A 21,676-nucleotide genomic window follows, 5' to 3' on the forward strand; every position below is an offset into this window, starting at 1 on the left:
CATTATCACTCCCCAGCACTTCACCCAAACTCAGAGATCTATTTCTTGATTCTCTTCTAACACTTGAATTTATCATGTCCCAAACTAGAATCATCAGTTTTCCCTTCAACTATACATCAGTCTGTTTTCATCTTGTTATTTGCTGTTGTGTAGTTGGTTACTTCATTTTCCCAGTTGTTGAGTTGTTGTTTTCCCTCTTAGGATGAGTTTCTCCTCTCGTTTTTTAATACCATATATTTTCCAGCTCCATAATAATTGTATTTAATTTTCCAAAGTATCTATAAATACTTGCACAGATTTATTTATAGATAATTACTTTGTAATTACATATATTTATCAAAATTCTATTGTGTCTTCTGTACTCTTCTTTACTATTAATTCAACTTTATATAGGACTTTGTTCTCCCTCTTAAGAACTGTATATATGATCTTTTTATTAGATTTCCCTTTTTTAGAGATTCCACATGAATATTCTTAAAGAAAACTCCAATCAGGAATACTCCATTCTCAAAAAAATAAGAAAATAATTTCATTTTGAAGAAGATCTAAATGCTTTAGTCTGACATTCAAAGCCATATATTATTTACTTTGAATGTACAGAGTTTTGCCCTGCATCTGTTCCCTAAACTTCCCTGTTTCTTTGCTTTTTTAAAAAATTGCTCTTGGTGACCAGAATGTTCCCTATCACATTTTATCCTCTCTTTCACACTGACATTCCTATCAGTCTTCAGCTAATGCTGAAATAATATTTCATGTTTTGTTTTTGTCCTGTAGGTTTTGTGTGGAACTAAGCTATTTATAAGAGCATCTGTTCCTATTCTTTCATATCAACTTTCACCTTAGCTTTTGCTTAATTTACTCTCAATTTGATTAAAAATAGAGTGCTTTTAACTTTAGCTTTTCTTAGTTTGGACTTTTTAACCAATATAAATTTTACCTATTAGCCCCAGTAACTTTTCCTGGTATTCTCCATATTTAAATTCATCTATTTAACACTGTGGCCTGTGGAAAGCAAGCATGCTAGTCAAGCTCTCTAACTTTTCCTGAGATGGTATCTTCTATTTTTCTTGCCAAAACTATACCATAATTAAGATACTATTCAAGAATTAAATCTTTCCTAAAACATATCATATTATCCCTAATATAGGACATGTATCAAACTGATGTTTTTAAACTCCTGTATGACACTTAACATGTCCTACCAAGCATTTTGGCTTATGGTATATAAATATAATATAATATCACAAAATATGCATTTTATTTTATTTATAGCCCTAAAAATTCAATGCAATAAAAATTCAATGCAATATAATATTCAATGCAATATAATATCAAAATATATGTATTTTGTTTTCTTTATATCCCTGTAAATTCTTGGTTCAAAAATACTTGCACAGATTTATTTATAGATAATTACTTTGTAATTGCATATATTTATCAAATACTTAGTCAAGAACAAATAGCCATACTTTTTTAAAAAAAGGCAGTTCCATAAGTTCAATTACATCTTCTCTATCTTAAGATGTAAGCACAATAGTGAATATTTGCTGTTATTATATCCATTGGGGCTCATTGAAAACTAGTATCAATGTTTCTGAATTTTTGTGAAGCCTTGAGCATATATATATATATATATATATATATATATATATATATATATATATATTTGTGTATATAGATAGGTAGGTAGATAGATATCTGTCAGTTTTTTACATGTTTGATTATGTTTGTAAATGAGACTAAATTGTGATAAATAAAACATTCAAAGATGGTTTACTAAAATTTTATGATGTTTCAAAAATTGCTTCCAAAACAAGCATGCAATCAGTTACAAGGAAAACAAATTTTGTTACAAATAAATTGTAAAACAATCAAATCTGAAGAGAAAAATCAGTTTGTGGTATACTCCAAGGACCTAGACCAATATATTTATAATAGTTAAGAAGAGACTTTGCAAGCTATTTACAAACTATATGAGAAACATCTCCTTTGGTATTAAGTAACAAAATAACCCTTTGTGCATCTTTTACATTTCAAATGATTGATATAATAAACAGCTCCCAAAGAATCATTTTCTATTCCTTCCTGTTTAGCAGTCACCATCTTAGCTTCCAGCATAAAATCATAGAAAAATTTTATTTTGATTCAGCTTATAATTTTAAGAGAACTACTTATTAGACTTACTTTATATTTATATTTTAAATATAAAAAGTCCCAAGCAACTTCAGCTTCTGATTTTTTTTTCTTTTCTTCTTTGTCTCTACCTGTCTCTGTCTCTGTCTCTCTCTCTCTCTCTTTCTACCCCCCCCCATCTTTTTCTTCCTCAATTATTTGGTAAAATTTGGACTTTAAGAATGCAATCTCAGTCTACCCAGTGAGAAATGCTTAGGATAGTTTGAGTTCTCTTGGTATCCATTTCCTCTGAATCAATAAATTTAAAATATTTCTAGTTGTGACAATTATAAACTAATTTCAATTAATTTATACTTGATATAGGTCCTTCTATTTATCTAAAAATTGAAAACATAAACACTGAAAGTTTTATGTACAAACTTAAGAATAATTTCGTGGTCTAATTTTTTTTTCTTAAAGTACAAAGGGGATCAAGATATTTATGAAACCCATACCACTACCTTATTTCACTTTCCAGTTGAAGAAAATAGAGAAGAATTGTTTTTTTTTTTTTTTTAAAAAAACTCTATGATAAATAGAACTTCAGTCATTTCTACTTCCCACCTATGGAATTTCTAAACTGAAATAAAGCCAGTAGGCATCTTTCATGTGGTCACATGGTACATAAGGCATAAACTGGAAATGCCTGCTTATTTTCTTTAATAAGCATGAGCTTAAAAGACAGGATGAGAGCGGATGAATGCGAAGAAGTTATTCAATCTCTTCAGGACTATTTTAGTTTGCTTTCCTAGCTGTGACAATAACAATTAGAGGAGGAAACATTTATTTGGGGACTCAGAGTTTTAGAGGTCTCAGTCCATTGATGAACAACTCCATTCCTTGGGGTCTGAGATGAGGTAGAATATCATGGGATAAAAATGTGGTAAAGTAAAACAGCTGTCACCAGAAAGTAGACAGAGACTAAGCTCAGCTCATCAGAAATGTACCCCCAAGGCATACCAACCAATGACCCTCCTCCTCCTGCCACAGCCTAAACCCACAGTTAACTCCTCAGTTAATCCCTATGAGAGAATTACTGCACTGATTAGGTTAAGGCTTTTCTAAAACACCCATTTCACCTCTAAACCTTCTTGCATTGTCTTACACATGAGCTTTTGTGTGGACACCTAATCTAAACAATAAATAGTTCCTTGACATTGAGGTTTCATATGGAGGGACTAGAATAGTTGCTTGTATGGAACAACCTCACAAAAGTAGCACTGCAAAACTGAATAATTCCAGTGGAAATAAGGGATCAGGTTTGATTACTCATCTGTTTCAAGATATTAAATAAACCAGTGACTTGAGCAGGTTATGGCAATTTTTCCAATGTTAATTTATAAATAAGAAGCTATGAAAGATACTATAGAATCTCTTATCATGTACATAAAAAAACACTGAGTTTTTTTTTTAATCTGTTGAGATTTAAAACTAATTCAATAAGGTAATAAAATATGTGAGACTCAGTGCATAAACACATTTGGTCTCACTTTTAAAATTTTGATTTCTTGTTTTCTGTATCTCTACTGTTAGAAAAATGTCTCTTTTTTATTTTTTGCATAAAAAAATAAAACATGATTTTAGCTCTGTAGATTTGAAGGCAGAAATGAAGTCAAATTTACTCTCATATAGAAGAATTCCAGCTTCTGATAATCTGGTGTTTTCACAGGGAGACTTTCTGCCTTGACTGTATGGATGTTCCCACTGTAGAATAATACCATCTTACTTTCCATGGTGTTCTCACAATTCTGCTGCACTTGGTATCTGGCTTCTACCCTTTTTCAGTTTTGTCACATAAAAACCTTACATTGGAACCACTTTTAAAATGATCTTCTTTTAGATGCTTGAAGAGCAGGGGAGATTGTTATTCATTTGGAGCAAGAAACTTAATCATTTCTGGATTCCAATTAGAAAAAGCCTGGAGGCTCTCTTTATTAAGATGAAACACAAACTGTATCAAGGCTGTTAAACCACTTAATATTTTTATGCTGCTATTAAAGAAGTTGAACATTTTAAGTACTAATTGGGAATATTTGTTCCTTATTTATGATCTATATATCAACTATAACATTCTTTTCCTTAAAATTGCATCTTATAGTTCTAAGTCTTGTCACCTTTAAGATTTACTACATAGAGTAGGATAAAGAATCCTTGAATGATTCAGTTCATTGCTTCAGAAACATGGCCTGACATCTTCCTTTTAACCACTTGTGAAGGTTGATTTTTTTCCTACTTATTTACCAGAAGGGAGTATTTGTATTTAGAAAGAAATTTTTAAAATACAGACTGATAACTAATTTGTTTGCATCTTTATGTTCTCTGTAAACAATTTAAAATATATATAAATATAAATTAAGTATGCATTTATAGTGCCTGTGTTTTAGATGTGACTTAAAGCTTACAAACTTGAGTGGAGAGGAATCATAATAGTTTGGATTTCAGGTGTTAATTTTGAGTGTATGGAAAGATATATATATATATATATATATATATATATATATATATATATATACACACACACATATATCTATGTAACGTGTATATATAAAAATACATAAATACGTATAAATATATCTGTGTGTTTAAAATTCTAACATACGTCAAAAAAATTGCCTCTTAATATAATAAGTCCTTCATTTGAATAAAATTATAAAGGTGAATTTTCTAAAATTCAAATTATCCTTAATATAACTTTTATTTTATTATTTGTCTTTTGTAGCTTTTTGGAAAGAATAAAATTTCAATTTTTTCAGCTCTTCTCCAAGTTACAGTTTCATTTTAAAATTTTACTTCTTCAAAGGATTGTATTACTTGTGATATTTGACTTAAAATTATGCTACTTAAAATATTAATTAAGTAAGTTCAAATAGCAATAAACCGATGTGGATTACATAAAGCGAGTTAAGAAGTGTTAATTGTTTGGCTTCCATTAAAGATAATATGAAGACAAGTTTTCTATATAATTGGAAGATATGATATCATATTTTTCAATATTTTTATATACCAAGTTTCTTCATTTGTTAAGTAACATATTACTCTTCCAGAAGTTTCTTGGGTCTGACAAAATTGCCTTTCATTCTTTGCTTTCTTACTCTGAAGAGATAGGAAAATAAATGAACTATTTATTATTTTCTGCTCACACGTTTACTAAAATTCATACCTGGTCACCAAAATGTATATGGCAGTTTTTTTTTCCCCAATTAACAATTAGTTCTTCCAGGATAATCAGCAGAGTGGCCTATAGTTCATTTTAATTCTGACACTCTCTACCTGGAAAGACTCAGATGCCATAGGTTAAGATTCAGTCCCAGGAGGTGGCCCCTAATTCTCAGGTTAATCGCACATAGTAAGTTATTGTGTATACTTCTCTGATCAACCAGCTACAGACAGGGTTTCCATGACCCCTCCTTGGATTTCATTAATTTTCTGGGTCTTTCCATAGAACTTGGGGAAACACCATACTTGTACTTACCCATTCATTACAAAGGATGCAGGTGAAAAGTAGTTTAAGAGATGAATAAGGCAATGTATATAGCGAGGGGCAGAAGCTTCCCTGTCATCTCCTGGAATGACACCCTCCAGGACCATCCATATGTTAAGCAACACAAAAGTTCACTGAACCCTGCAGTTCAGGGTTTTAAAGGGCTTTACTACATATGTCTGACTGATTACATCATTGGACATTGGTAATCAACTGAAACTTCAACCCATCTCTGCTTCTGAGAGGACAGAGATGGGATTGAAAGTTCCAACCATTGAATTATTTAGCTCCCATTCTGAAGGGATCCAGAAGCCCTCCAAAGGCATTTTATTAGACTATGTCTTAGGAGCATCTCATTAAAACAAAAAATATTCCCAGTGCCTAGGAAATTCCTATGAATTTAGAAGCAGCGTCAAGACCTGCGGAAAAAGACCAAATCTTTGTACAAAATATCTTCCTAGCACATCTATCTATAGGGGTTTCAGGAGAACTATGTCAGGAAATAGGGGCAGAGAAAATATGTATTTCTTGTTATATCAAAATATCACATCCTCCAAGTGATTTTAGTCTTAAACACTTGATGAACATTTCCTGCATCATATTACTGATCTGTTTATTTTGACAGTATTACCAGTATTTGTTATATTTCATTCATAAGTTTTATCCATTTTACAAAATTTTGTCAAAAAATACATATGAGTTCAAACACATTATAAAATTGCCATGACATCTCCAGGAGATAAAATCTTAAGAAATCTCTGTTGTACATATGGACCATTATTGGCCAAATGCAGCCAGGGGCTGTATGTTATTAAATACAAATTTTCCAAAAAATTCTTTAGGAGAATAAGAAAAGTGGACAAGGTAAGGGGAAGCTTTAGGTGGTTTCAATGGAGACCCCAAGTGAAAAGGTATTTTTGTTAGAACCTGGGGAGAGGACTTGGTTCTGTTGCCCAAGGCTATGTTAAAATGTTAAAATGCCAATACCAGTAGAGTCTGGGCTCAGGACCTGGGCAGGGGACCAGCAATGACTGCTACAATAACATAACAAATTAGTTCTTTAACACACTGGTACAGTAGAATTAGTTATGTTTCTCATACCTTCAAATCTTTTGAATGAGTACATGATGGTTCTTTTTGCCCCTTTATAGAAGTTAGCAAATGATTATTCATAAAATGAGTATCCACATATTACCAGATTTGCTTAATTTCCTGAATATTCAACATTTCTTATTTTTTCCAATTTGTATGCATGTTTGAATCCAACAGGCCAGAACCTGTTTTGTGGACAAAGGATGGTGGAGAATTACCAGATCCTGATCGAATGGTTGTGAGTGGTAGGGAGCTAAACATTCTTTTCCTGAACAAAACGGATAATGGTACATATCGATGTGAAGCCACAAACACCATTGGCCAAAGCAGCGCAGAGTATGTCCTCATTGTACATGGTGAGTGCCTTTTTGACAATATGATATGTAAAAAAATGAATGACCTAAAAGGCTATTTAAATTTTTCAAAATCTGTAGGATAAAATTAAACAGGTTTTCTTTTTTCTTTCAGAAGGACTTCTCGTAAGTATTAATATGTCCAAAATTTACTATGTTCCAATACAGACAAATTAATATAAAATTACAGCATACACTAAAAATGAAGTTATTTTTGTGAAAAGCTTTATCATAAATCTTTTTATTTAATTTTTGGTGATGACTTATAAGTTATATTAATGATTGTCTAAATTTTTACAAATAAATGCTTTTAGTTATAATCCAGAATTATCCTATTTCTCTTAAACTAATTTCAGTAGTAGTATCATAAAAATATATATTTTTTGATCACTATAACTGGCCCAAAAGATAATAGTATGTCATTGAGATACAGCAGAGACAGAGGAATAGAATATTAATGAGTAAATGTTGTGAAGGATAATTTGAAATATCTACAGACATTGATTTTCTTGACTTCATTTATCTCACCATTTGTATATATCAAAGGGTATAAATATAGCAAAATACCAATACCCAAAAGTGAAGAAAATCACTCTTTTTCATTGATCAAACTTCAAAAGTCACAATGAGTTGTTAATAAGGCAAATTTAACATATTATTAGATGAAACTACATTTTATGAGGTTAAAAAATGCTGTAATAAATAAATTTATACAAATTTCTTTATTATACCATTTCTCAGTGGTTAATGTATATGCTAGGGAACATTGTGCATCTCCAGAGAAAGAGTCCTTAGAGAATGTAACATTAACCTTTTATATTTCAGCCAGAGAAATTTTCTGAGAATACCATGTTATTTCATATAATATTACAAAATTATGAACCACCATTTAATAAAACAAAATGGTTTAATAAATCCAGTGGATCTTAGAAATCATGGAGAGAATATGTTTATTCAATACTTTTCCCAGGAATCCAATTATATAATACATATTTATAATTGTATAGTATAGAACATGGATTAGCTAGTTCTCTATTAAAAAAAAATTAAAAAGAAAGAATGGTGGGAGTCAAGCCTAAGTCTTTAATAAAGAGTTTTAATTAATTTTAAGGAAAATAGTAAACTAATTTGTGCTATTTTTCCAGGTATTTATTTTGTTATGATACAGGCAAAAATTGAAGAAACTTACATATTGTCAGTATATAATATTATCTGTTTTTGAATTCCTTCAGTGTATAAAATCTCTCAATTCTAAATACTAGCTTCATGGTAGGCAAATGAAGGCAGACAGTGAATAAACTCTCCCTGTATAAACATCTTGAACATCCAAAAGATCTAAGAGTTTAATTTCTGGTATCTCATGAATAGTATAAAATTCAGCTATATAAAAGATTAGCTTAATCAAACTACACTGATAAATTGGAATTAAATGTAGTTAGCTCCTGTGGACAAACCTTCCCAGCCTTATTGCCAGAGAAGGTAATACCATTGGGTGAGTCAAGGTCAAGTTAGAGTCTTTGATGGGGAGCCAAGAGCAGCTTCCAGTTTGTGCTACCTGGATATTCAGACCATGCAGTCACTTAAGTATAGCCTAACTGATTCACCCAAAAATTTTTAAGTGTTTCTCTCACCTAATAGTATCTCAGAGCCTGGGAGCATGTTGTATCACATGTCACGTTGTATTGAAGGCAATACAACATAAATATATACAGAATTAGAAGGGAAGTGACAGAAGAAATAATACACTCTGATGAAAAGCATGTCATTTGTTGTTTTTCAAGTAATTCAAGTAGGGAAAATTCTTATGCTTTCCCAGTGTTTGCAAGCTAGCCAACAGTATGGTTTTCTAAATAGCCAAGCTACCTTTAGGTAGTTGGCAGTTGACATATTTCTAATAAATACTTCTCTAAGCATTTTGTAAGAAGTCATTTTTGGCTTCGCTTCTTGAACTACAATTCATCAAAAGCACCCCATAGATTAATGCTATTCATGCTGCTAAATAAATGCTGTGAAGTTCAACAGTAGTTTACCTAGGATTATTGACACAAGTAATGAGAGGCTCGATGAAACAGTGAAACCATATTACACTGTGTTTAAAAAGGGCTCCAATTGGGTTCATTACAAAAATAAAGTTTTTTCCCCTTTGCACACTGGGTATAATGTTTCATTAGTCACTGATTGTATAAATATAAAAGCTACTCTCTTCTGTTAATGGTTTGGCTGTTTCAAAACCTACTAAATGATGAAATTTGAGTGGCATTGCGATCTATAATGAATGCTGTATGCATTTCGGAATGGAGTGATAAGCGATCATTTGTGAGAACTTTACCCTTTTAGCTTTTACACCAAGGTTGATTTTACATTAGCTGTGATAATTTAATATAGCTCTAGCATGAGGGTTTTTGTTCAGGAACTGAGACTCGTGTCTGAATCTACTACAGTTGCCTAGGTTCTATTGATTCTTAACTTGATGGAGGTCTGAGCAGAATTAGCACTTTCCTGTGAAATCTTCTACTGTCTAGAGGCCATCCTAATTGTTGGATTTTATTCTTTGGGTGTCAGTGGAATTGCATTATTTAAATGTTATTACACCTAATTGTTCATAGTGCTGACATTTTGTTTTATGTATGCTGCAGGGGTTTTGCCCCCTTCTTATTCACATTTGAAAATTTCAACATTAGGAACATAGAGGTGGTAATTTGAAACTGCCAGTCTAAAATTTACCATCAATGAAAAAGCTAACAAAAGTGAACATTCAAATACAGGCAAGACAAAATATATTTATGAAGCATTTGCTCTGTGGAGGATCCCTTAGCAAAGATAATGGCACTATTCATTAACAATCTCAGCAATGGAAAAATTAATCTATTAAATTAGTAGCCATAGTTATGCTGATTAATTACTGAGATCATAGTAGTTTTTATTTTTTTCTTCTTTATAAAATGTTTCTTCTTTACCACTTTTATCATGCTATTTATTTAGAAATCACCATCCATAACCCTAATGGTTTTCAAGTGTTTTGTTCCATTGCTGCTCTTCATATTTAGAGAATTCAGACAAAAAGAATAATTCATTCATTCCCCAATTATATACTTAATACTTATGACCTTAAGAGGCAAATGTGAGTGACAATAAAGGAAATTATAGTTTAAGATGTTTAAGAAAAGTTATGCATTCAAATAATAAAACAAATAGGAGAATTATAGGAAGATGATCACACAATGAAGCAGATGATTATAATCTCTGATTGTGGTCCCAGTGTCTAAAATTTTTAAAAATGGTAATACAGAGATTTTGGATCAATCATAAACAAATTATATACATCATAAATGGAAGAATTCAGTACAGTCCAGGTATAATCATTTATAATATATCTAACTTCTATTCTTATAATAAATAACAATAGTCTTTTTTTAATTTTTTATTGTTGGTTGTTCAAAACATTACATATTTCTTGATATATCATATTTTACACTTTGATTCAAGTGGGTTATGAACTCCCATTTTTACCCCATATACAGATTGCAGAATCACATCAGTTACACATCCATTGATTTACATATTGCCATACTAGTGTCTGTGAAAAAATAATACAAGGGCAAGAAATGAATGACAGTAGAGGGGGTAGAGAGAGAAGAGGGGAGGGGAGGGGAGGGGAGGGGGGATAGTAGAGGATAGGAAAGGCAGCAGAAAACAATAGTCTTTTTATATTAAGACCAATTCAACTAGAAAGAGATGCAAATAATGTATTGCCTAAATATTCCCTGAATGGTACCCAGATTATAATTTAATTCTACTGAACAAAAATAAATTTCTAAATTTTTGCTAACTAGTTAATAGGGAAAAAATCTTAAAAATTCAATAATATAACAAAAATCTCTAGAATAGGACAAAATTTACAATCAGACTTGTTTCTATAACACAACATCAAGTTCAGAGAATTTAAGTAGTATATCTTCTCCCAAAGCAAAGACTACCCAGATCTACATCCATATACTATACACAGTATGGCAAATGCTTACTGTTGTACAAGGAGTGGCTGCAAGAAATTACCAATGGCCTTAGGCTCATCTTGTTTTGTGGTTGAAAGAAGTTCAGGTTCTCATATATATTTGTAATAAATGGATTAAAAGTAATGTTTTTTGAAAGTGTTGGAAATATGGAATCAAAATTTTGAGAAATAGTATCTATATAGAGTGAGAAATGCAAATCAGCCTCTCTTAAATCCTAACCTTCTTTTTCAATTTTCTTAATATCTTTTACCTCCCTTTAAATTCATGTTAGGAAAATTCATAACCACTACTTCAAATGCATATAGAAAATGGACAGAGATACTGGGAATATGCAGTACCATTCTGGTCTATGGGTAGTGGCTACAATATCTATGCCAGGTCCAGACTGTAGGCTAGCAGAGCAGGAATCATGTTAGAGCTTCAATGGAGAACTCAAGTTGTCTCTGAAAGTTAGGATAGAGCTGATGTAGAATATTCCAGGAGATGTTTTCACGATGTTTGTTCTCCCTACTCAAATTTCCCCTTCTTATTACCATAGTAGCCCAATGTGAATATTAAATGTCTTTATCATTGATCTAATTTATTTTTTCTTACTTCATTATTTCTCTCCTTGTATGAAGAAGATTTTAAACAATGTATTGGTTCATCATTTTAATTCTGGTTATTTTGCGTATGAGTGAAATTATTCATTATACAACTTTCCATGCTCTCATATTTTAAAAATATATTTTTCTTTTCCAGCAAATTTCATCTTTAAATATGTATGAAATAATTAAACTATGATATTTATTATAATAGTATACAGTGAAATTCTATTGAAATTTGCTTCTGTTTCTGTACTGCCAGTTTATTGTAGTGGCTAACTTGATATCTCTAAAATATCATATTGCACTTATGGTTTGTTTGGTCATGTGTCAATTGAAATGAACACTGCTTAGGAATGCAATATTTCTTATTTTTAAGTTTTTAGGAAAATCACTTCACAAGGAACACATATACACTTCAGAAGTAACACATTTTATTGTTAGTTGCTAGGAATCACCATAAAGATAATGTTTGGAGCTTTATCATTTTAATTGTAAGAGAAAATTACTGTTAGAAATGTCTGTGTGTTTTGGCCTAGTGAAAGGTATCAAACTATTAAAAAAAGCTTTCCAGGTTTTAATAATCAATAAGACTGCCTCCTTAATTTTACTCAGATTTCATTGTTAGTAGTAAAAGTAAAAAAATACAGTTAAAAAGCTAAACACATAGATATAATAGACTGCTGGCCCCCCAGTCCAGCTTCCAAGCTTTGTTGCTTATTTAGACATGTATCTTTCACAAACTCGGTAAATCGAGGCTCCTCTTCTGTCCTGGGTGCTAATTCTCCACTGCAGATAACTTGCTTACTATGTTGGAAAAGCAAATTGATTCCTGAAGGGTAGCTTTTCTTTCACTGAAACAAACATTTCTAATCCATCTATCATTTCTTCCAAATATTTGACTGCTGTGCAGAAAATAAATATTATTGTTTTAGTGTTATTATAGTAGTTGGTCTTAAATTGCTCAAATAATGCATACATAGGTGAATGCTTAATAATTGTGAAACACTACAAATATCATAAAGTAATGTCATAAAGTAATAATTTTTTTAAACTTTTCTCGTGATAGAACTAATCAAATATTATCATGATATGTACATCCCCATGACAGGGATATATTGCTCATAAATTCAACTCATGATTAGCAATGATTTGAAACTAATACGTATCCTTCTTATGATAAAATGAAAAGTGTACTTCTGTGCTTCATGGCAAATGTGTAGCTAGACTAAAAGATAGCAGCCTCATGTGACATCTTGCATCTACTATTATAGTTATCCAGAAATAAAATATTTAGAAGCACTGGATCACATGAGTTTTTTGTTTTGTTTTGTTTCTTTCTTTCTTTCTTTCTTTCTTTTTAGTTGTACTTTTAGGCAAAGCAATACTTGCAAATCATGATGGAATTACAAGAGGGAATCTTTGAGTTCCTATAAGTGGGTGGGGAGCAGGAAAGAAAGACCTGAATTACGGACAGATGCACAGCCTAGCAAACATTACAAAGGGATTCAGCTAAAATCTGTTCCCTCACAGAGAAACAGACCTACCAGTTGGTAAATTAATTCTGTGTACTCATAATGAGCATTTTTCCTTTGGAGCAGCTTCCTTTAGAAGCATAAATGGAAAATATATGTTGTAGAAAGAAAAGGACAGAAAAGACATCCATATGGAGCAACAAACAGTGTGCTAATGGAAGAGCCCTGTGGTTGCTGCTCTCATCTCTGGTTGAGAGTTTGCAGGCAGTAACTAGTTGGATCATTCTTAAAACAGTACTTTCTTTAATCTCACAGATAAAACATATCATTTCTGGACATGAATAAGTAGGGAAAGCTCTGATGCCTGTGGGAAAGGCATACCTCTGACTGGATGAATATGCTGTTGAACTCTGCAGAGAGAAGTGGGATGGAATAAAATAGTGGAGACAGGAGCAGTGTTTGCTTTATAAAGCATTTAAAAAGGTGCCCACATGTGGTCATACTCAACTTGGAGCTGATGCCGAAATCCATCTCTTTGTTTTAAGATGAGTGAAAAGTAGATAAATTAAGGTCTCAGAGCTTCCAGAGTAAAATTTCCATTCAGTTGTACCACTCTGAAGTAAATGTTTCTATACATCTAAGTGGACCACTGTTGAAAGGGAAAAAAAAAATCTTCATTTCACCATTAACAAAATATGTTCTGGCTCTATTGATATTAATCTTTTCTCTCAGTTGTAGTGTATAATAAAGTAAATGCAAGGATAGAAACCATGGCACTCTGGCCTTCTCTGTTGTTTATGGAGAAATAAGGCTAAGGTGGAAATTTACAAAACTGTACAGAGTTCTTCAACTTAAATGTATGTATATGAAATGGCTCATTTGCCAGAGAATTTACCTAATATGCAAATAGCCCATGGGGGAAATATCTTTAGCATTAGTTTTCAGAAACAATGACATATCTAAATAGAAGATATGGAATTTATGTAAAACTTGCTTTGTAGCTTCTTAAACTAGATTTCACAAATGTTGTAACAACATATTATGTACTTGCTTTGGAATCTAGGAATTTCTCTGTACTCCCCCCTCAGTAGGAATTCATTGCTGAAATAATCGTTTTTAAACCTAAGAACAACAGAGTCCTCCAGAGAGTACCAGACACTAGGAAAGATATGGTAAAAAGTGGAGCTCAATAGGTGCTAACTCGAAATTCTGCATAACATTAGGAGATAACTGTCTTCTAAGGAGATGTCTAAGTGGGCCTATGGATAAATAGTCAAACACCATAAGTACCTGCAAATTACCATTGGTAGTTTTCTTAAATTATAGGGTGGCAAATTTATAATAATAATCTTCGAAACACTCTCACATTCTCTTTTTTATTTTGACTAAGTTTGGGGATTATAATATTAAATATCATATTTGGGCATTTTATTTCCTTTTCCATTTGGCAGTCATCAACAAACACATATGTGAAAATTAGGATTCACTAAAAAGTTTCTGGGTATTAATTTCTCATTTTGATTCAATGACAATTTTTACACTTTGATGAGAACCCAAATATTATTAATTTAGGATAATCATTTGGTAAATGAATTCTCACATAGGAAATAGTGATAAAAAGTGATAAACATTCTGGATTATTTTTATTTAAAATATGGCCATTATAAGGAAGTGAAAATTTGCCATAGTAAAATATCTTTTATTGTGGCATTTTATATTTCTTGGATAGTTCTTCAAAAAGGTAGTCCAGTTCAGTTTTGATTCAGGGTACCAGAAGCCGCTGTTACTTTTTGATGAAATTTATGTATTAAATAAGTATATTTGAGATAAACATGGAAGTATTTCTAGTAAGTTGCATGGTATAAATCTATAGAGTGACATGAATATATAACCTAGTATGACTCAAGCAAGTATTTTTGTGGAATGAAAAATGAACACTGGAAAAAATAAGGTCAAGCAAGAAAGCTTAAGAGAGGCTCTACTTATAAGCACGCTATATTTAAATGGTGGTGACTTGACAGGAAGAGTGAGTTTGTATCTGAAAACATAGCAATATAAACATTTTTAACACATTCAGGTTACCATTATTTTTTTCAAGTACACACAGATTATCTTGAATTTGAGAGAGTTATATTATTTATAATATAAGACATCATATGAGTCTATTTTTTTCCATTGTGAATGTAGAACAACATCTTTAGGGACTCTATCTCTTGAAGTTATGTGAAAAATAATATTGCACTTATAATTCCTGGAGTGAAGGTGTTTTGCTTTTGGAAGATCAACTATAATCTACCACTGGTATGAACTTGGCTCACAAAGATTTATATAATTGACTAGGTACAAACTCCTCGATTTTAGATCAGGAAGCATAAATGTATGAAGATTAAACGATATACAAAATGCTTTTCAGCTACTTCATCACAGAACATACATCCAAATATCTGGATTTCTCAGTACTTTTCTACTTCATAAAATTTTTGCTTTGTATATTGCTATTTGATTTAAGTATTTTAAAAAAATGAATAGAAGTGATATTCTCCCATAGAATAATCTCATCTACTCTTAGGTTAAGTGCTTTTAGGAAAGCGCTCACATATTGAAATAGATGCAAATAATTGATAGAGGATCATTCATATCAAAGATATTTTCCCCTACCATAAATTTCACTTTACCTTTACCAGTTTGAAATGTAATAAAAGTATTTTAAAAGAAAAATGCATGCATTTTTTTAAAAAATAACATTGATTTTATTCATAAACTTTTCTTGTAATTTCATAGAACTGTTGGTTGCCACCTACAGTTGAAAATTATAGCACTTTTCATTTTTGAAGGCAGTTTTTATTATTATTATTACTAAAGATTCCATTTAGTGTCAGAAGCCAGTGGAAGCTACCAGAATGATGAAAAAGGGATTTTTTTTTTTTGATCTTATTTTGAAAAGGGTTTCTTTTTTTTGAAGCAGATGACATTACTATATGGTTCTTGAGGAGGGTACATGCAATGGTGAATTGAAGCCTCATCAAACCAGAGGTTGTCATTTAAAAAGAGTCTTTGTGGTGTTATTCATTTTGATGCTTGAATCCAAATAGGCTGCTACATGTAGCTGAGCATAACGGTAGCAAGTAGGTGTCCTTCTTCTCTGCCTTGGCAAAAGCAAATCCAGTAAATATTCCTCTTACCATTGCTTGCAACGGCAATGGAATTCACAGTAAAAAGGTTAAGGATGCCCTATTATTTTTAAGGTGAGGTGCCTTCTACCAAAATGTTGCATCTTACCTTAGTACTTGTTATCCAACATGTTCTAACCCTTATGCATCTCCACCAATAACTCCTGGTTTGTATTGATTACCCTGGGACCCCCTGGGGTGGGGGCAGGTTAGTAACATGCAGCAGGATAGAGGTAGACTTATAGATTCCAGACTAAATGGTAACAGTTTTTCTCCCTATTTGAACACTAGTCTTTGGAGGGAAACAAGAAGCTTGGGCTTCTGGGGCTCCTTAGACTTAATTTTGCTTCGAAAATCCATTCTGAATGCCATTTTTAAAAAGAGAAACTGCCACAAAACAAAACAGGTTGACAAGTTAGAAATTATTGTACACTGCACTTGTAGAGAACAGAACATACCTTTAACCTGAAAAGCTCGTTATTGGGAAAAAGGTGCTGTACCACTCTGCAGTTTATTGTACACAGTGCTTGTTGAAACTGATTTTATTCTGACAAGGTTATACAGGATCTGTTGTGCTCTAATAAGCTCCAATAACAAAATGTGGTTACAATGTTTTGAATTCTTTCATTAGCGAGTGAAGAAAAGGACACTTTTCTATTATTTTAATTGGATGATATGATTCAGAGCTCTAACAGTTTTAAGAACATGGAAAATCCGCTTTCAGAATATAAGATTCTTCATGATGCTGCATTTTAATTTTTATTAATAATCTTTTAGACTTTAAGACTCTTCGATGGAATTGCTAAAAATCATCTTACACACGATAGAGGAAGCAGGCAACTTTTTATAGGGATTAACCATGTATAAAGGTTGGTTACTGACTCATATTATAAAAACTGATAGACTACCTATCTACTGACATTGTTATCAGTAGTCACATTTATAAAGCACCAGCTGAATTCAGTGAGGGGCTCTGAGAAAGCACAGAATTATATTATGGAATACATTTTCTCTGTTCTTATCATCTTGTTAGTTCTTTGGGAAAAAAAATACAATGTATGTTGGTGTCAAATTAATACAATAGACTGTTTTCATCTTGATTTTATTCAGAGTTTTGATGTATATTGTGTGTACTGTGTACTTCATTACTATTGAGAATTTAAAAAGCAGAGTTCATGAAACTGATTATGTAAATTAGAACAAATGTTAAAATGTTACTGTAGCAACACAAACAGTGAAGGAAAATTGGGTGAGATTTATATGGTCAAACGAAGTCTTCACAGAGGAACCAGGAATCAGACTTCAACTTTCTAGGTACATCCAGAAAGGGGAGCTACTCTAATGAAGGGTTGGGTCAGACTATACTTGTCCCAAGGCAAATTGATGTTTTAAAAGATGAAGTCATATTAATCTTTAAGATTGAGCCTACGGTTTATAGGGTGTTATAGATACATAAGCACAGAGGTGATATAATACAAAAGAAGTGTATATACAGGTGGCTGCAAAATACTTGCAAGTTCAGAGAAAGAACATACTAAATCATTGTGGAACAGAGACTGCTTTACAGATGAGATCATATTTATAACAAGCCTTGAAAGCAGACATGAAAGAGGTAATGATTAGTATCATGAGAGAACATGACATCACAAGGGGATTGAAGTAGCTATATCTAGAGCTTGGACCCTGAATGCTCTGAGAAACTCTAGTTCCTATTGGCTACCTCAAAATAATAGTAGATGCAGTTTGAAGTTGTTAGCATCAGTCATGTGGGCTATGAAGAAGAGATGATGGGCTGATTAATTTACCATAGCAAAGTTTAGTCATGGTATTTGGACAGAAAATTTTAGTTTCCTTGTTCTGCCTCTTTACTGTTTGGGCTGAAATTGTACCTCTGCATGTGACTATGTTCTTCTACAAGTAACCTGAATTATTAATATCACATCACTTTTGTAGCCTACTTAGAATTTGGCTGCATTAATATGAAATTGTTCAATTTACTAGATTTAGATTCAGTCTGACATTATTAAAATACTCTAGAATTTTCCTTTTACATTTGAAGAATTCTTTACGTACATTTCAAAGACAACAAAAAGTAAAATTTATTATAACTCCTGCATTTTATGTAGGCATATAATAAACAGATATTTTCATCTCTTGGAATATTTACATTTCTCAGTTTCCTGTCAATAAAAAATGCTCACATTTTTTCTTTAAAGGAAAACTCCCCATTTATACTCTCTCTCTCTCTCTCTCTCTCTCTCTCTCTCTCTATATATATATATATATATATATATATATATATGTGTGTATTTGTAAAGGTACAAAGTTATCTGAAATTTAAATGTATACATCAGGCAAATATATATATTTTTAGTTGTAGATGGACACACAATGTCTTTATTTATATTCATGTTGTGCTAAGGATTGAACCCAGTGCTTCACACATGCAAGGCAAACGCTTTGCCATTGAGCTATATTTTAACACAATAAATATGTATTATTTATACATTATATATTTGTTTTTAATAAATCATAGATGTCTATGAATTTGTTTAATATCCTATCTAAAATTATCAAGTAATTTTAGAAAGTTCTATCCATTTTTCCATATAGTGATATTTAGATTATAGTAAGATTTAGTCTATTGAAAGTTAATGCACATAATCATGATTTCAGAGAAATTGTTCTTCCATATTACTATATATTGTGGTCATATATTAGCAGCTTAAAAATTATTGCTAGATTAAGTACAAACAAATTTATTACTAACATTGTTTTCAATTCTGATTTTGAAGAACTTCATTGATTTTTTTTGTATTTGGATTTAAATTGTATCTAATAATTTATGTATAATTATTAATTTGTCTGATCAGCTCTAGACAAAATCTTATTGTTTATATTTAGTTCACTTTCCCAAATACAATTTCTATCCACTAAATGTTTCATTAATTGTCTATTCTTCATTTTCTATGTTTTACCATCTAAGAGAATAGACAATAGTCATTTTCTTTTGGATTTGCCAAAGGCTGAACTTATTATTTGTAATCACTTTTTGTTGTTGTTGTTGTTGTTTATTTCAGAAAATGCAATATTTATTTATTAAATTAGTACATTTTTCCATGGGGAAAATTTCTCTTTTGCATTGTGGAAATTAGAGATGAAATATCATGCAAATTGTTTGAGTTTTGTATAAATTATCATCTTAAAATTTTAATATTCATAAATTATGTTACATAGTTTGTAATCATGTGATACATAATTTGACTACATTTTATTTATACTCATCTTAGTGTCCACTAAATATATCCTTTAATTATAAAGAATATTAACATGTAAGAAATATATATATATATATATATATATATATATATATATATATAATATACATATATATATATACATATATTTTAAATTTTCTTACATTGACATATCATATTCAGAAAATTATTCATGCTACTATAAGATTGATTATGTTATTTTATAGACAGAATTGATTAATTAAAGTTGAACCAATAGTTAGTATTTTATTGTGTGTGTACATGTGTATAGTTTTCCTGTATCTGATTTGCTATATTTATATTCTTTCAAGAAAGGGGGAAAAAAACAGGTGTCTTAAAAGGAAAAAAAGAACTGATAACTTACCTTCATTTTCTATCTTGTCCTATATTTGATAGAATATTTCTCATATTAAGAGTATAATGGTTTTAAAATGGTGTGGAATTCTAGATAGTTTAAAACTGAGGTAAATGGCTAGTAGTATGTGTTTTGTAGTCCCTATTTCTTTATGAAATTATACCACCTTTTCCTAAACAATATCTAAGTTAAAGGCCAAAGTTACTGCTCTAAACCATGACATTTGAAACATTTATTAACCTGTGCTAAATGTTGCCACGGTTTATAGGAGTGAAGACCAGAAAAAAACCTGCGAGTTGGGGTTTAGGAAGCTAGCTTAGATAGAGTCTTTTGCTAATTTCTGCTTACAGTTACAATCAGGCTGCTGAAAATAAAAGGTCTTGAGATGGAAGTGGAGCAATCAACCTCTCAATTATACTCACACTTAACACTAAATATAAAATATTTTTCTGCAACATAAATAGGTATGTGCATATATACAAACTGATATACCAGGAAACTAATGTTGTAATAGTTGAACAAAGCATGGGAAGTTTCTAAAGTTCTCTTGACCCTTCAACCTTTCCCACTAAGTCTAAGAATCGGTGACAATGCAATCAGTTCATATGGAGACAGGTAGAACTCAGCCATAAGCTTTAAATTAGGCTCTCTATGTTTTCAGGGTAGCAGAAACTGTGATGAAATGTTTGCTGCTTTTATTAAGCCAAAAAATATATTTTTTGAAGGAAGTAGTAGTTTGTGATCTTGAAATTTACCCTACAGAAAATGATGTCTATTTATGTTAAAGATATACAGATTTTTTGGTTTTGGTTTTGTTTTTTTTGAGAGAAGGAAAGAAACCCTTTAGGATAAGTAGTCGACTCTGTCAAATCAATGGACTTTTTAGATCCTCTAAAAAAGGTCTAGCTTATAATGGTATAACAAATTTATTTAGTCAATATTTATTGGCCTTCCAACTTGTACTGACACTTCAACAATAAACGAGGCAGAGTTCTTCCTTTCAAAGGGGTAATTGTCAAGTGGGAAAACACCAGACCCAAATCAGAGCAAACAGTGTAAGTGAAAAGCAGAGGTATACAATTTCTTTGATCTTTCTATAATTCCAACTAATCTTATGTTGTTTGATTTAATTCTTATTAACCTTCTGGAACTAAATATTTAGGTTACTTCTGCTTTTACTTTTTAATAACACAGCTGAAGTAATTGGATGGGCATGAATGTATGACCAGAAAAAAAGAACAGAGGGAATTCCTCATAATTGCTGGAAAAATAAAAAATGTTTCAAATATTGCAAAACATATAGGAAACAGTAAAGCTAGTGGCTTCTTTCTCATGGATCATTTTCTTGAGCCAGCTGTCATGTTGGCCAACATGCTTTCAGCAGTTTTAGTCACACCTGAAGTCAAGAGGGTAGGGTAGAAGACGATCTGGAGAAGGTAAGCTGGAGCCAGACTGTGTGCCAGTAATGATTTGTAAGGTTATGTTCATGGAAATTTGTAATGATTCTGGGAAGTTCTTTTAAAGTAGATTAACAATTATCACAGCTATCCATCTTTTTTTTTTTTTTTAGGTCTTTGAATATTAGCCCAGGGAAAAAAAGTCTATGCTTAATGCATTTTGACATTTCTAGGAAATCAGGAGATTATTCAGGTTATTATAGAAGAATCCTCATAAGACTTGAAAATATTGAGATGCTCAAATCA

The 21,676-nt window shown here is 31.4% G+C and overlaps 1 protein-coding gene across 1 annotated transcript in view; it reads left to right on the plus strand.

Moving 5' to 3' along the window:
- Cadm2 (cell adhesion molecule 2) overlaps nucleotides 1-21,676 on the plus strand; it is a 397,408-nt gene that overhangs the window by 288,781 nt on the left and 86,951 nt on the right. The window contains exon 8 of the mRNA XM_058574551.1: nucleotides 6,923-7,101. Within this exon, the coding sequence (XP_058430534.1) occupies nucleotides 6,923-7,101 (179 nt within the window). The remainder of the gene's footprint in view (nucleotides 1-6,922; nucleotides 7,102-21,676) is intronic.

The sequence above is a fragment of the Marmota monax genome, unplaced genomic scaffold (genome assembly GCF_021218885.2).
Source record: "Marmota monax isolate L192 unplaced genomic scaffold, Marmota_monax_Labrador192_F-V1.1 WCK01_AAM20220418_F8-fsc00016, whole genome shotgun sequence".
In the NCBI taxonomy this organism is placed as follows: Eukaryota; Metazoa; Chordata; class Mammalia; order Rodentia; family Sciuridae; genus Marmota; species Marmota monax.